This window comes from Hemicordylus capensis, chromosome 3, assembly GCF_027244095.1.
Source record: "Hemicordylus capensis ecotype Gifberg chromosome 3, rHemCap1.1.pri, whole genome shotgun sequence".
Lineage (NCBI taxonomy): Eukaryota > Metazoa > Chordata > Lepidosauria > Squamata > Cordylidae > Hemicordylus > Hemicordylus capensis.
In genome coordinates this window covers 85934696-85951583 of record NC_069659.1, presented here as the reverse complement: position 1 = coordinate 85951583, position 16888 = coordinate 85934696, and the positions used below count along the sequence as shown (strand labels likewise).

The following is a 16888-nucleotide window of genomic DNA, read 5'->3' as shown; positions in this document are numbered from 1 at the left end:
TAAAACCATTGGACACTATAGAGATGCTTCTTTTAAAAGCGATAAATATTCTTATGCTGAATATTTGTTTTCTACAGGTAAAAGCCCGATCTGCTACTCGAGAAGTTATTGCTACATACTCAGTTGATGATATATTCATTGAATTGATAATACAGCTTCCCCAAAACTACCCTCTGGGTTCCATAACTGTTGAGAGTGGAAAGAGAGTTGGTGTAGCAGTTCAACAATGGCGCAATTGGATGCTACAGTTGAACACATACCTCACTCATCAGGTATGTTTCTCATCAGAATTCTGGACTTCAGAATACGGTACTTCAGTCCTTGTCTCATATAAATCAGAGTTGACCAACAGAGTAGACAAGTTAGATTTGCTCCAGGCAATAAATGAGTGCAGGAGTATTAGTGCCGCGGTACGCCATTTCATAGCTCTGTTATAACTACTCCAATGTAATCTCTAGTTCAGGGAAAGGCTGGAGATTCTCTGAAGATTAGGAGAGCCCTGAATGTACAATGTTAGGATTGTGTGTACTGTATAATTATCTGATTGAGTTGCTTATCAGCTTGCTACTTCACATTTCTCAATTTCACAGCTAGTTGCTCTTGATTTTATACTGCTTCGTTTTTTGGTTGGGGGGTTTGTTTTTGTTTTTGGCTTGGTAAGAATATATCTAAAAACAGGAGGTCGTAATTAATGTCACAGTTAATGTTGGGAAAGGAGTTATTTCTCTCTCATTTGCTCTACTCTGTGACTTTCCAAAAGGAATGAACATTCTAGCAAGGATCCAAAGAGTCCCTTATGAGAACAGAAGGCAATTCCATCTTCTACTCTACAATACAATTCTGCTTTTTATTTGAACAAAGATAGAAAATACCAAAAACATTAATTAAAACGCCTCTCTCATTAATGGAAGAATTACTTGAAGCTAAGCCTCCAGAATAGAGCAAAAATGTCACCACATACAGTAGAATACCATTTGATATCAGCAACATTAATATGATGTCGCACATCTTAAAATATTGGGCCAGTTTGGACAAACTGTTCAGTGCTGCCCATCACATGATTATGAACAAGGATGAGCTTGTCCTGCCTCCCCTCATCTGGCACACCATTCCACTCTGTATACTTAGGTAGAGCATGCACTGTCTGAACAACTCATAACTGTGTGATTCTGATGCTACTGCGTATTTGTAGTTTTGTGGTTAGGAGAAATTTGGACAGTCCACCCTCTCAAGTATGCAGAACAGAATGGCATGCCCAGTGGAGGGACAGGCATACCCTTGCTCGTAATTGCATATTGGGTGGAGCTGACAGGTGGTGTCATCTGAACTGGCCCATTTTTGAAGTATACCTTTGCTGCACAATATTTATAAGGATTTTAAACCAGTTAGAGACCCAGTATTATAAAAACAAACTTTAAAATGCATTATTGATTTCCTCTTTTAGAATGGAAGCATTATGGAAGGCTTAGCATTATGGAAAAACAATGTGGATAAACGTTTTGAGGGTGTTGAAGACTGCATGATCTGTTTCTCAGTCATCCATGGCTCTAACTACTCTCTCCCCAAAAAAGCTTGCAGAACATGCAAGAAGAAGTTCCATTCAGCCTGTCTGGTAAGTACCTAGCTCAGTTTACATTCTGGCTAGGGTTGTTTTTTTTTTAATGATGCTAGCAATAGCTAAATAATTGGAACAGTCATGGTTTCCAGTCAAGGCAAATAGTAGGTGAAAGCAAGCTAAGAGAACTGATTTCTTGAGAACTGTAGTACTAGGGCATGTTGGGAAGAACAAATATAAATATACCAGTCTCTTCCTGCCGCAGTGGTAATTAGAATGTAATAATTCTTACAATTTATTTATCATTCTTACAGTTTATTTTCTACACTTATATACTGATTTTTTGCCAAAGCAATGCAGGCAGTTTATATTTTATAATGATTTAAAGTCTAAAGGGCATAATACAAGGGAGGAAAATAAGTTTATTCAGGTACCAATTCTTTCATAACGTTGTATAATGAAATTAGATAATGTCCAGGTAGAACAGTTCCTGCAGGATACTGTTCTAGGAGGGAAGGAGACAAAATGGCAGTTGACTGGAAGACAGCTTGTCACTTCTCCCCTGGATGCAGCCAGCTGGAATGGCGTCTAATGGAGATAGTGGTGAGGAGAAAGCAGGGGGTGGCGGGGACTATAGAGTTATATCTTTAGAAACAGACTAAGTTTTAAGATGGTCCAGAAGTTGCAGCTTATTAGTTTTTATGGAATTCAGCACATGTAGTGAAATACATTTTGCTAGTCTGGCTAGCTATGTCTGCTAGCAAAAGTGCATTTAATACTACTTTTTTTTTAACATTTCTAGTACAAATGGTTTACATCTAGTAACAAGTCAACTTGCCCACTTTGTCGAGAGACCTTCTTCTGAACTGCATCACCTTCTCTACTTCAATGAGTTTCTCAAAGAAAATCAGGACACCAATCACACCTGAGTTGAGCTGTGAAAGCTACTTTTAGCTTTATTTACAAATAAACATCTTGTTGTATGATCAGTCTGGTCCATATTTACATAACTGTACACAACAAATACTTATAGGCTATTTTTAATATAAATATCTATAAAAGCAAGGTATTCTGAAATGTCAACTGGAAACTGATGGTATGCAGAAGCTTCTGCTTATATGTACTTTTGTTTGTCCCATCTCCAATCCGTAAAGAGAATAGCATGAAGGCTCTTTATACAAAGAAAAGATAAAGCACTTGTCAGGTTAGGAGACATGATTGAAAAAAAGAGGAAAAGGTTTCTTTGAATGCAACAATATGAAACAAGTTTAAATAAGGACACACACCTGGTTCACTTTGGAATAGCCTGAAACATGATAGTTTGGACTCGGGATAAAGCCTGAACTCATTTTAACGTTGGCCCTGTTGCACTCCAGTGAAAGTCTCATTTCAGACCACTGACCCTTTTCCAGCAAACTGCATCAAACTTATCTGTGTGTGTTATTGCAGTTGGAGAAATTTAACACTTAACAACAGTGTTTTCTCTGCAACTGTGGGGTGGACAAACGCATATGGACAGCAAGCGGGCAAAGATTATTATCAAGATGAGGAAAGGGAAAAATGAAATAAAACATAATGGGGGCTGGTCTGGAGAAGTCCTTAGTTGCCAGTCTCTTGTAGGGGTGATGAAAAGAGACCCCTACAAGGTGCTTCTAGTATCAAGGTACCTTAATTTTTTATTTCATATTTATCCTATGCTTTCTCCAAGGACTTCAGCACCTTACACAACAGCAGTGAGAGGTAGATTAGGCTGACAGAGAATGACTGGCCCAAGGTTCTCCAGAGAGGATTTGAGCCTGACTGACTCTGGTCATAGTCCAACACACCAGCCGCTCTTTTCCACTGGCTCTTAAGGAAGAGCCCAGTGATCTTTAGGGTGGGGATTCTCAGAAGCATCTGGCTTGCCCTCTTGGGATGCTGCACTAGATGCACCCTTGCTCAGACCCAGGAAGACAGTTCTTACATTCTTCAACCACCAGACAGCAAGCAGTGAAATATAAAGAGGCGTTCTTGTTCTGAATATTAGATACTGGAGAGAAGCAACATGACATGAGGACCAGTCCTCCTTTGATCTTGCAATGTGGATAGAGTGTAATATGATTATTGTATGTATACTGCTTTTCAATAACAACAAAGGTTCTCAAAGCAGTGTACACAGCAAATAAAAAACTTATTCCCTGTCCTAAAGAGATACAAGGAAACACTAGCAAACAGCTGGTGTGCTGGATCGAATAGGGACAGTTGCTCTCCCTCTGCTGAACAGAATAAAGCTACCATGGTGAAAGGTGCCTCTTTGCCCAATTAGCAGAGGGAACAACTGAGTGTGCTCGTTCACTCTATTGTTTCCTCAAATCTTGGTTTTACGTGGATTTCTTTAACCAAGTGGCAGCCCTACTTATGATGAGCATATAGTTTTACAATCTAGCATTTTGTTTGTATTTTAGAAGGTGGCTCCTGGATGACAAAGTGTCTTCCATCTGGTTTTCAGGACTTGCAGAATTTAAGGACTGAGAGGTTCTCTCTTCCTGCTTGTCTGGAAAGTGCTTTGGTCCCTCTTAATCCACAGTTCTGCAATATTTCTATAATTTCATCTGCAATTAAAAACATTATCTGATTTAAAGCAGCAGCTGACTAGAACCTATTTACCTTAAAACAGTTAACCAAGGTTGTCTTCAAACTTCTTCAAATTCTGATTATGCAACACCCCTGATTATTTGCTTATTTAGAGGTTAAAAGGAACCCAAAAGAAAAGGAGGTAAGAATCTGAAACTAAATCACCAGGGTTAGAGAAATAAAGAACAGCTATATGAGAAGAAAGCAAAGCAGAGCTCTGTATCATTTGTCTACTACTGGAAGGCTCCCCAGCAGACAACCCCAAATTATTTTCTTTAAGGACTATAAACTTGCTTTAAAAATGAATCCATTACCAAAAAGAAGCTTAGGCTCACCTTTCCCACACTTTTGCTACTCCCTGACTCTCCTTTCTTCATTGTCACTTCTGACAGTCCCTGATTCTACTGGTTTTTAACTCAGGTGTAGACATATTCTACAACACCAAGCTTTTATTACTTACTGAATACAACTATTGTACTGTGTTCTCTAAGGCCTTTCATTGGTGATGCTAAAGAGCAATAGCTTAATACCATATACACTGTACATTACAGGATGGGACTCAATTCTGTTTGGCAAAAAAACAATAATCCCCAGCACTTGTTCAAAGATATTATATAACCATAATAAAAACATATCTCTATCTGAAAGTTCTTAACATGATAAATATCTACTTGTTTTTAGGATATTTTCAAAGTCTTCAGTTCCTTAAGTTTAAACTTATATATTTATGTTAAACAAATTCTAACAAGACAAATTCTAATATACATTTCAATTCTAATAGACAATAAGATAATATTGTTACCTGGATTATTTTCTTTAATTGTAACCAAGTAAAATAATCCTTTTGCAGAAAGCAAGTCTGACACCAAGGGAATAAGTCTGTCTATAACTTCTCTGCCATTTTTACCTCCAGCCCAGGCTGCTTCTATTCCATGACTTTGCATCTAGAACAAAATAAAATAGAAAAACTGCATTTTGGCCACAAAGCATCCTAGAAAAAAACCTTGATCTCTCCAATGACTGAACTCAAACATTATTTAACATTAAACATGATTTAATGTTTATTTAATTCAGACATGCTTTTAACTTTTTGCCTGGTTTTCTAGCAGGCTGGCCTGATTCTTTTAAGATTACTGACGAATCCTTGGAAACACTAAGTTGCAAGCTGAAAACACTTACTAGTATAAGTCCCACTGAATTTGTATATTTGCCACTTCCTACTGTATGAACTCTACCAGTAGTTTTATACCGATGCACATTTACCTGTACTGTTTACCAGCTGTACTGAACACTCAAGGACTTGTTTCTGAGTAAATACTGCCAGGATGAGTCTCCAAGTATCCAGAAAAGGTACATGCAACCGTTTAAGCATAAATACAGTAGGAGGCAGTAAATACCTTTCAAGATGGCCTTGCTAAAAGGTGAAAATAGATTGCTGCTGAGTTGCAGAAAGTCATTCAAATACCCAAAATGGCCTCTTATCTGAAATACTGCATATTCAGTGAGTCTCAAGATGTAGTGTGTGTTCTTTTATCACATTCTTTCTTACCTCAGCAGAAGGAGTCACAACATATGGTGGGTTAAATAGCAGCAGGTCAACTTTCCCATATAGTCGTGGCAACAATCCTGTTACCTAGACATAAGATGAAGCAAAATAAATTAATAGGCCTTTTATAAAACTCAAACTCCATGCTTTATTAATGAAAGGATTGCCTATAAATCCTTTGTAAAATATAATGATAGTTGAGCACAGCCATTTGTTATCTAAGTGAGGAAACTAATTCTTCCAATATGATTCCACAGGTTATTGGGGAAAATGTTTTATACAGGTTTGTTCAGTTTGAATATATGATCTATAGTTAGCTACAGAATTAAACTTTATTCAGACATTACACTGTACATGCATGCTGCTGTCAGTACGTATATACATGCTTTTGTGCAAATGACTGTACATGTGTTCATTTTAAAAGTGAAGAGATACAGACGACGTGTACTACTGTATATGCAATGAGCATAATGTGTGAATATGTGCATACAGATCTGTACATATGTACACTGCACAAAGGTTTTATGTTCATTGAACATAACATGAAGCAGGGCTTCTATTGACTAGATATCCAAAAGCTACATTGTGGTCTCTGCTTCTAGAGGAGTTAAAAACAAAAACCCCTACTCTTTTATAAGTAACAATGTAAAGGCCAACCCACAGCAATGAAAAATAAGAGTGTCTCTACATGAAAATGGTACCTTGCAGCAGCCTTTATCAGGTAAAATTCTTTCTCCTGCAGTTGCGATTAAAATAAACTCAGCACCTTTACTGGGGAATGGGAACAACGCTAGACAAGTTGGCACTCTTTCCCTTTTCCCTTTATATTCAGAGTGTGTTTGCTGCAAAAACGTTCCTCCAGCCTCTCTAAACTTTAGGCTGGTTTTCTGGTATTGTTCTGCTAAGGAACTTTTCATAGGGACAGCTGCTGGTTTTGCTAACCTCCTACTACAAGTTATCACCCGCTAACTTGCCAAAGTTAGACGCTACTAAACTTGGGACAGGGTAAGTCTTGTGGGAGGGGCTATAGGAAAGGCTCTTCCTTGTGTCTCATGATAGCAGCAAACTAGTAAAAGGATAAAACAAAATCTGCACTTATTGATGAACTTGTGGAGATTTATAAAAATAGGAGTTTTGATGTTTGTGTTCTTCTAAGATAACGTGCGTTTAAAACTATTATTGTAGTAGTAGTAGTAATAATAATAACAATAATAAATAAATATCTGAAAGATTAATCATAATTTGAATCTTACCAAATCAGTAATTATGGGCTGAAGTTCAACATTGCTGTGTGTAGCCGTCTCCAGTGTACACACACCAGCCACTGGGTTAATATCAGTACACCTGTAAGCACAAAATTAGTCACACTGCCAGACTATCTGTGATAAACAGAGAATAATTAGACATTAACTCATTCAGATAGTCTACTAGAACTGTCAGCATGTGATGAGTATAAAGAATATACAAGTTGCCAGGCAAGAGACTGTTCTCTTCTAGTTTGCAACTATAAAGATGAGCTATTGCCTTATGTTGTGATGCTGAGCTGTCACTGTACTCAGAATTCAAATATCCCTAGTATCACCCACCACCAGTTCTTCAGTCTTAATCAGTTTGTGAGACATTTTCGCTGTTGAATCTATATTGTATAATGTGTGTATCCAAAGCATTTTTAGAAGTAATGAAGTAATTCATATACAGCTATATGGCCATCTTGGTTTGATGGAGAGATCTGCCACGCAGGCTTTGAAAGAAAGCCAGTGCTGGGCCATTGCCAACATACTGGCTCAATCCAGACATCATACCAACCCATGGTGAATGAAGCTTTATTATGATTTGGTGGTGCATCTGAAATGACAAACTCTGATTTGCAATCAGCCAGCAAACCAGAATTATAAATTATGGAGGTCATTCACACAATCGAAAACCTGGGTTTGGAGCTGTGTGTACTCCCAATTTTTGATTGTGTGGAAGCAAGGTTAGAGGAAAAGCTACCCAGGTTTTCCTCCTACCTTGCTTCCACACAATCACTTCTACCCAGGTTTTCCTCTAACCTTAATTCCACACAATCAAAAATTGGGAGTACACACAGCTCCCAAACCCAGGTTTTCGATTGTGTGAATGACTTCATGGTGTTAAGAGGACTGGCAAATAATTGTTTGTATTAATTCGAGTTTGATGTGATGTCTGCATTGCATGCCTAAAAGCTGATGCACCATGGAGATGGGTGCATCAGATAGATAGTTACAAAACTAACTGCTTAAAATGTTATAATCTAAAGTAGGCAAGCAGTTTAATGTTTGGAAGCTCAAAGATGGTTTAGGTTCTAAAATATGGTTAACACAAAACATGGTTTGCTGTGATGTCTGAATTTAGCAATTGGCTCTGTGGAGCTGTATAGCACTGCAACTATTTCACTTCAGGTTTTGCATGTTCTTAAACCTTACTAGTTTTACTGCTACTGAATAGACCTACTGGCACCACTGAATCTGCCCATGGTTTTAATCTCACTTTATATTCTGCTACAAAATACAACAGAAAACACTACAATAAAAAAGCACTGAAATAAAATTAAATGGGTAATATGGGGCAATCAGATGCACCCTAATATTTACTAATCCTAATTTAATCTAAAATGCACAATACTTACATGTATAATGCTTTGGGCCCAACAATTGAAGCCAGAAAAGTTGAAACTACTCCAGATCCAGATCCTACCTCAAGGCAGATCTCAATGCTAAATGTTTTCAATATAAAAATATATATATTGGTAGGAAATGGTTAAAATGAGGGCTATACAACTCTGAAAAAGAGTGGTTACTTAGGTGAAGTGTTAAATATCCTGAACCAATGTTCCTTCTAAGGCATGCACATTCTCACACATATTTTGATATCTGCTCAGTTAATTTTAGATCCCACCCAGGTTGAATCAGGAAGGCCCCATTCTGAATGCATGTGCGCATACACTGCTCTGATACTGCCAAAACTCATTCTGCACACACATGGAAAAAATTAGAGATAATACCGTCCTGAACATTTTGAAACTATATTAAATTATCTGTAGAAGAAGACAGAGGTATCAATCAATCAATCAATCATCTTTATTACGGCCCAAGACCAGCATAAGATAGATCAGAAGATATAGATAAACACCCCATGTAAGTTTTACTTTGATTGAATCAGTATACTTGTTAAGTATAACTATTATACTTAAATATTAAATATTATTATTAAATAAATATTAAATTCTAGTTTTTGTAAATTAATAAACTGAATTTTAAAGAGATTAAATTCATATTTCATGTATCTTTGGGCTTCTGATTTCTTCTAGTTGATAGATCATGCTTGAAATACACAGCAGCAGCAGAATGACGGAAATCTATCATATTAAAACAAGAACCTAGGCATGTATAGATTTTTAATATGCAGATGTCAACATTAAGGTTTAACCTCAGAAGCAGTGGATCATCTTGCAGATGCATGCTCACTCTAAAGCAGGCCTGCTCAACTTTGCCCCCCCCAGCTGTTTTTGGACTACAGCTCTCATAAACCCCAGCCACAGTGCCCAATAGCCAGGAATTATGGGAGTTGTAGGCCAACGTCTGCAGGAGGGCCGAAGTTGAGCAGGCCTGCTCTAAAGGCAAGTTATGGCATGGCTGTGATAACCTGGGGGGCAATGGTTCCAGAACAGCAGCTTGGTCTTAAGCCACAGCTCCAATCATGTGAAGGGGCCGCTGCATAGTGCTAGAGCAAGCAGAAGGTCCCAGGTTAATCCCACCTAAGCTCACTTACAGAGTAGGGTATTTGTATGTAAAAGACCCCAGGTTCAGCCTGTGGTGTTTGCAGGGAGAGCCTGGAAGGAGCCCTGCCTGGAATTCTTGAGTGTAGTATTCCCTAACTGCCCTCCCACCCCACAGCCTTTTTCTCAGGCTGACAGCAACAGGCAGCAAAGGTTAATCTTAGGCCATTTGGGGGCCTTCACTTCATTTTTGCCCTTCTCCACATTACATAAGATTTGGCAGTCCTGTGACATCACAAGGACTAGCCTCAGAAATCTCATGAATGAATGAATATTTTGGTCAACGACCAGAACAATTACAACTTACCACCAATTAATTAATAAACCCTCAGAAAACAGAATCTAAACACAAGATAAATTACCCAGGCTGGGGATGGGGGGGAGGGGGGAACCACCCTATGCCTACATAAAACTATCGCACATAATGCTTATTAATCTTGAAGTGATCATCTCAGGATACACTTTGCTTGCCACTGCACAAAACTTAGTAACATTTAAAGATATGAAATCATTTTCATCCAATAAAAGAAAATTCACATTAAAACTGTCCAACGATCCTGGGTAATCTTTCAAAATAGAGAGGATAAAGTAACTGAAAATACTGTATCTCTATAATAGTTACAAGAGAGTAATATACATGAGCAGTTGTCTCCACGCTTTCTGTTACATGGGCAAAGATGCTCAGCATACAGCCTCCAACACTTCTGTATGTAGTGCATCAAGTTATTGTACAGCTAGTGATCATGCTCTACAATCATTTTGGCAGTTATCCGGCCGAGAGAGAAATCTCATGTTTTTGTACATATCTGATCTGGGGACCCTACTTAGGAGCAGTCAGTGCAGACAACTGTAAAAAGACAAATGATCTAGCTAGATAGACCAATCATTGGACTTGGTATAAGGCTCCTTCCTATGTTCATAACTCCAGTTAAAAAAGAATCTCAAGTGGTGGGAACATCTGTGATTTCTGCGTGAAGCCTGGCTGAACTTCTTCCGCTTTCCAAACTTAAGGCGACAGAGGCCATTTAATAGGGGAAAGGAAGTGGCATAGGATGTGTGTGCCATAATTATCATCATTATACTTAATTCTCTTAGCCAGCCACCAGCCATGCGTAGGGATGTGGCAAAGCTGTGCTAGCCGGAGAGGGAGGCACCTCATTGGCTGGGCGCCGGTTGGCTGCTGTTCATGGCAGCAAGAAGAAGCAGGCGAGGCGGCGACAGGCCCGGCCAAGTTGGGGAGAAGGCGGTGGCGGGCCCGGTGGTGGCGGGGAGGCGGTGACAATGGGCCCAGCTGTGGCGGCGGGGAGGTGGCACCGCGGCAGGCTCGGTCGCGGTGGACCTGGCCGCAGTGGGGAGGCAACAGCAGCGAGGAAGCAGCAGCGGCCCGGCCGCCAGGGTGAGCAGGCGGTGGCAGAAGGGGAGGGGCCAGGACGGCCAGTAACCAGGGAGGGGGGATCGGGCCGGGTGGGCATCAGAGATGCCGGGGGGGGGAGAGGGCACAGAAATTCTCTTAGCCAGCCACAAGCCATGTGTAGGGATGTGGCAAGGCGCCAGCTGGCTGCTGTTCGCTGGATTCATGGCAGCGAGGAGAAACAGGCGAGGCGGTAACGGGCCCGGCCAAGTTGGGGAGGTGGCTGCGGTGGGCCCGGCAGCAGTGGCGGGGAGGTGGCGGCATCGGGGGCGGCCCGGCCACGGCGGAGAGACAGCGGGGGTAGGCCCAACCATGGCGGGCCTGGCTGCTGTGGGCCTGGCTGTGGTGGGGAGGCAGCAGCAGCGAGGAGGCAGCAGCAGAAGGGTGGGGACGGGCCCGCTTGAAAGCTGGCTAGAAACCGGAGGGGAGGAGCAGGCTGGGTGGGCGTCAGAGATGCTTGGGGGAAGAGGGTGCAAAAATTCTCTTAGCCAGCCACCAGCCATGCATAGGGATGTGGCAAGGCATCTGATTGGCTGGGCGTTGGTTGGCTGCTGTTTGCCGGACTCATGGCAGTGAAGAGAAGCAGGCGAGGCGGTGACGGGCCCGGGCAAGTTGTGGAGGTGGCGGCGGGCAGATGGCGGCAGCGGGGAGATGGTAGCAGTGGCCTGGCCGCGGCGGGGAGATGGCGGCAGGCCCAACCTCGGCGAGGAGGTGGCAGTGGCAGGCCCAGCCTTGATGGGGAGGCAGCAGCAGCGAGGAGGCAGCAGCAGGCCCAGCTGCCAGGGTGAGGAGGCAGCGGCAGAAGGGGAGGGGACGGGTGGGGGTGGGGGAGCAGGGCGGGCGGGCATCAGAGACGCCTGGGGGAAGAGGGTGCAGACATTCTGCGCCAGGTCTGCTAGTCATCTATATATATATTTCTCCTAGGTGTGCCTGGGGAAAATGCATCCCGGCAGCCCAGCTGATTGGCTGGGCTGTGGAGGCGCCTGATTGGCTGGCACACCCAGGAGGAGGAGAATTGGCCGGCCCACACTGGCGGGCCTGGCCTGGCAACCGTGGTGGCCGTTCCCCAAAAGTATCTGCACCCTGGCTCTGTCTTGACAGAAACTTTAGTCCTTGAACACGAGAGTCCTGTGCCGTTTCCTTCTGACTTTTGATATTTTTCAGGTACTTTCTGGCTTTTGATTGCCTGATTTTATCAGGCAATGCCTTTCAGACTCTATTGAGCGAGAGAGGCAGGTGGGGGGGGCAGAGTGAGCGAAGGAGGCAAGCGGGGGGGGAGAGACAGCGCGAGCGAGAGAGGCGTGGGGGGCGAGCCAGCGCGAGAGAGGCACAGTGGGGGGAGAGAGCACGAGCGAGAGAGGCGCGCGGGGGAGACAGCGCGAGCGAGAGAGGCGCAGGGGGAGAGACAGTGCTTGTGAGAGAGGTGCAGGGGGAGAGACAGTGCCTGCGAGAGAGGCGCGTGGGGGAGAGACAGCGCGAGCGAGAGAGGCGCGCGGGGGAGAGACAGTGCGAGCGAGAGAGGCGCGCGGGGGAGACAGCGCTTGCGAGAGAGGCACGCGGGGGAGAGACAGCGCGCAAGATAGAGGCGTGCGAGGGAGAAACAGAGCAAGCGAGAGAGGCGGTGGGGGGCGGCAGAGCGAGCAAGAGAGCTGTTGTGGGGGGGACAGAGCAAGTGAGAGAGCTGTGGGAGGACCAGCCAAATAAATTCTCCCAACTAACCCCAAAGAGGAAGTGAACTACTGCACAGATGCTCTGTGTGGTTCAGCTAGTTATACTTAATTCTCTTAGCCAGCCATGCATAGAGATGTAGCAAGGCTATGGCCTCTTTGAAGCTAATGGTAGCGAGGAGAGGCAGTGGAGGCCGCTTTGGGGAGGTGGTGGCGGGAAGGCAGGCGAAATGGCGGCTCCGGCTGGAAGGTGGCGGTCGCGGGCCCGGCCGTGGCGCAGAGGCGATGGTGGCGGACCCAGCCACAGCAAGAAGTATGCACGGTGGTGGCGGGCCCGGCCGCGGCAAGAAGCATGCAAGGCAGTGGTTGGCCCGGCTGCAGCAAGGAGAGGCAGGCAAGGTGGTGGCAGGGCCGGCCATGGCCAGGAGGCGGCGGCGAGCCCGGCTGCAGCGGGGTGGTGGCAGCAGCGAGGCGGTGGCGTTGGGCCCATTCACCAGGGTGAGGAGGCAGCTGGGCAGCCAGGCAAAAAACTGGGATGCAGGGGAGAACCGGGCCTCATGGTGGAGGCAGCTGGACCGGCTGGTGGGGGAGAGAGGAGAGACCTGGCAGGAGGGAGAAGGAAACAGCTGGCCTCAAGGCGTGCACTGATGCTCTGTGCGGGGTTAGCTAGCAGGTCCCATAATAACGTAAGCCTCGGGTCCTGTGCATTTTGGATACCACTGAGAACATGGTGGGAAGCAACCAAATCTGAGCCATCAGGATGTTCTCCTGCCAGCACCACTGAGAAACAGCAGCAGTGCTGCGGAGGGCTTTCTGGTGGATTGCGGTGTGCTAATTAGTGGACGGGGCTATTATTTAAGCTTTAAGACTTTGTGCTGCTTGGTGCATCTGTGGGTGGAATACACATCAGGAACCCTGCAGCCTGCTCCTGCATGTTACTCAGAAGCCAGGCCTGTGCTCCCTGCTAAATGCGCATAGGATTTGCAGCCAGAGAGGCCTCGAGCAGCACAAAGGAGCAACCACCTTTCCCACTGCACGCCCCTCTACAATGCATCTCACTCAAAACGCATTTGGTGCGCGTGCCACGTGGGCCACTCTAGACATACTTTCAAAGCGTTTGAGTGCCTAGAGTGGCCCTCTGCAGTGGCAAGAAGCAAACCGGCGGTGGGATCGTTCCCTGATGAAAGAAAGGACTTGGAAGACGCGGAACCATTAAGCACGACTTCCTTCTTTTCTTGCAACGGTTTGTGTGAGAGGAGTCTAAGCAGGTCACTAGCAGACGTTTGCAAGACACGTGCACAAGAGAACAGCGAAACCAGCTTGAACGGGTCACGGGAGTCACTCAGTAGAGACAGTGACACGAAAAGCGGTAACGGTACTTAGCTACGCACTTTGCCACCGGCACCGCTCCCCCCCGCCCTTCCTATTGGCCCGTTCAAGCCCCGCCCACCGCCTATCACCCTCGCACCAGGCGCGACGCAGCTCTGCCGCGTCCTGCTCCAAGGCGTCCAGCAGTAGGAAAGTGTCTTCGGCGGGCTCGTAGACCTCCCTGAAGGAGCCCTGCGGCCCCATGTGTGGATGCCACGGCGTAGGAAGCATTCCGAGCACAGCACCTTCCGACCCACCGCGGAAAGAGACTCTGTCGCTGAGATAGTCAAGGAGAAAAGGACCGGAAATAAGAGTCGTGCTGCTACGCGGCACAGGGCCTCCGACTTGGTCCCGCCCTATAATTCGACCGTAGAGCTAGGAAAGCCCTAGAATGGCACAGAGTTCCCCACCGTTAGGGTCGTTATTTTTATTTACGGTTAATGACCAAACAAAACAGCGCCTGAACAGTAAGTACACAATTAGAAATCTAAAACCAAATAAATAAATTTAAACAGCAGTTTGCAAGCATCTTATTTTGCAGCATAAAAACATGCAATTCTGCAAGTAGTCTCCTCCTGACGATCCTCTAGAAAAAAAAGCAACATCATAATAATCAGAAAGCCCAGAACATTTTTTCATATAAGGCTCAATTCAAATAGAACGAATTAAAAGGAACAGTGAAGCTAAACATGAGCTATTCCGTTATGGTCTTGTGTTGACATCCCCGGTCCACAATTGTTACCTCCTACTTCCCCTCAGACCCTGACCATTCTTTTATATGCACAACAGATTTAGTGGTCGCTTTTAATGCCATGACGTTTCATCCTTAAGAATGGTAAAAGTGTCAACAGTTCCCAGGAGCCAATTGAGAAATCCTGGTTTTTAGTTTTGCAGTGGCTTTGCAGCTTCGTACTTGCTCAACAAAGTAAAGCTTTGCTGGCAGGCGCTTGTATTCCTTGTCACTCAGGTTTTTCGTGGGTGAGGAAAGTGGCTTTGTAGAGGCTTGTAAAAGTATTAACTTGGTCTAAAAACATTTATGCCACCAAATAAGGAGAAATAAACGACGGCCTAACATTATTGCCACAGACTGGAGGGAGTGCTCTGACAGCGGCTGAGAATGGGTGTGTTTGTCGATAATCCCTCTCAGATTGCTTTGCAAACAGGTGATTTTACCATTCTAACATCTAGAGAGCTTCAATTATATCAGAGGCTATGTGGCGTTGCACTTCTGTTTTGTGTGTGTGTCTCTGTGTGTCTCTATGGAGATTGCTGCAGCCACCTAATGGTGCAGCAGGGAAATGACTTGATTAGCAAGCCAGAGGTTGCCGGTTCAAAAACCCGCTGGTCAGAGGTGCTCTTACCCCTGGACTTCGGGGCCAAAGTCCAGGGCCTCCACAGCCCCTGGGGGGTCCCAAATCCCTGGGGTGGATTTGGGGTGATGCTGGTGGAGCATGATGATGCTTAATTTGCAGGGAAGGGCCTCCAAAGGCCTTTCGGGCCAGGCTCCCAAAATTACCTAGGTGCACCTCTGCCGCTGGTATGTTTCCCAGAGTATGGGAAACGCCTATATCAGGCAGCAGCGATATAGGAAGATGCTGAAAGGCATCATCTCACATTGTGGGGAAGATGGCAGTGGTAAACCTCTTCTGTATTTGTTGGGAATTCTCTCTGGCAAGAGATACCCTTCTATTACAGCAGAGTGCACAGAGGCAAAACAGAGCAGAGTCTGCCTAGGCATGCGTGTATGCTGAGAGTAAAAGAAACCTAGAGCCAGTTCATAGTTTCAAATCAATATAAGGAGTCTTTATTGGTGAACTCCATTTAGATAGTAAAGTGGAGACATAGGATCTCTAATCTAGCTAGCTAGCTGGATGTAGAAGGATGGTTTCTGCATCTCTGCACACATGGTGCAGGGAGAGAGGAGCGTGTGTGTGTGTTGCAAGGGAGAAGAAAGGGAAGAGGAAGCAGCAGGAAGGAAGGAAGTCCCTGAGAGAAGCAATCTACATATCAAAGGGATAGTGTCAGAGCAGTAGAGAAGGGATGATCAACGTCTTGACCTCTCTAGCCCTCTGACTCCTAATCTGTCCCCCTCTGTCATTGAGACATGAGACAGCGCAGAGTCCTTCACTTCCAACAGTATTCTATGAAAGACAACCACAAGGCTCTGCGGGCGCCAAGAATCGAAACCGATTTGACGGCACACTTTATGGAGATTGCTGGAGGTGTCCTGCTAAGTTTACACATGCGCTTCTAGTGAGTGCACAGCTCCTTTAAGGCACACGTTATAGACTAGAGCAGTGTTCTTCATTGTAAGGCCCAGGGACCAGTAGTGACTCTCTGACAAATTGTGGCCCCCTGTCCCCTGACAAATTGTTTATTGAACCTGTGTAAGGTTTTGGCCACAGATAAATACTATGCAGAGATTACCATTCCCACTATGCTTTGCCCAGTGGTGGTGGAAGGTCCTTTAAAGGAAACAGAGCCCTAATGAGCTCCTGTATTGGCATTCCTGGAGTGCTGGGAAATGTAGCTCTTCCCAGTACTTTCTTCCTACAGCTGTTAAGAGGTTTCTGTCTCTCTTAAATGGCCCTAACAGCACTGTGAAAGACACAGTACTGTGCAGAAGTCAGCACAGTGGTAAATGACTCTTGCAAAGATAAGGTTTTAATTAATTCTCCGGGGTGTGCCTTGGAATGTGCATCCCAGCGCCCCGCTGATTGGCTGGGTGGCGGAGGTGCCTGATTGGCTGAGGCGCACCCAGGAGGATTGGTTGCCATGGCGGTGGGCTGGCCGCAGAGGCCAGAGGCGGCGGCAGGCCCAGCCCAGCCTCGGAGACAAGGCCCAGAAGGAGGGAAAGAAAATTGGGGGGGGGGCAGAAGTGGCAGTGGGGATGAGAGGTGGCTGGGCCCGGCACAGGCCGGCCATGGTTAGG

The 16888-nt window shown here is 45.0% G+C and overlaps 2 protein-coding genes across 3 annotated transcripts in view; one reads left to right on the top strand and one right to left on the bottom strand.

Moving 5' to 3' along the window:
* LTN1 (listerin E3 ubiquitin protein ligase 1) overlaps positions 1 to 2544 on the top strand; it is a 59344-nt gene extending 56800 nt beyond the window's left edge. Inside the window, exons 28-30 of the mRNA XM_053309508.1 lie at positions 78 to 272; positions 1445 to 1612; positions 2358 to 2544. Of these exons, the coding sequence (XP_053165483.1) occupies positions 78 to 272; positions 1445 to 1612; positions 2358 to 2420 (426 nt within the window). The 3' untranslated portion in view covers positions 2421 to 2544. The remainder of the gene's footprint in view (positions 1 to 77; positions 273 to 1444; positions 1613 to 2357) is intronic.
* Positions 2486 to 14189, bottom strand: N6AMT1 (N-6 adenine-specific DNA methyltransferase 1). 2 transcript variants are annotated; one of them, XM_053309519.1, is made up of 6 exons: positions 14057 to 14189; positions 8362 to 8448; positions 6968 to 7058; positions 5718 to 5801; positions 4971 to 5112; positions 2486 to 4146 (listed from the first exon to the last, which is right to left on the bottom strand). In XM_053309519.1, the coding sequence occupies exons 1-6, from the start codon at positions 14185 to 14187 to the stop codon at positions 4040 to 4042; spliced, it is 642 nt and encodes a 213-aa protein (XP_053165494.1). In that variant the 5' UTR covers positions 14188 to 14189; the 3' UTR covers positions 2486 to 4039. The 2 variants fall into 2 exon arrangements, with proteins under 2 accessions (XP_053165494.1, XP_053165496.1); XM_053309521.1 differs by lacking the exon at positions 14057 to 14189 and adding an exon at positions 10665 to 11987.
* Between the last annotated feature and the right edge of the window lie 2699 nt (positions 14190 to 16888).

What these genes read in the sequence shown, in the direction of transcription:
- N6AMT1 (XM_053309519.1), bottom strand. Translation starts at nt 14,187, where the DNA reads ATGCTTCCTACGCCGTGGCATCCACACATGGGGCCGCAGGGCTCCTTC. An exon ending in GCAGAGCTGCGTCGCGCCTG is followed by an intron (nt 8,449 to 14,056) that starts GTGCGAGGGTGA and finishes GAAAACATTTAG; the next exon opens with CATTGAGATCTGCCTTGAGG. An exon ending in AGCCCATAATTACTGATTTG is followed by an intron (nt 5,802 to 6,967) that starts GTAAGATTCAAA and finishes TCTTATGTCTAG; the next exon opens with GTAACAGGATTGTTGCCACG.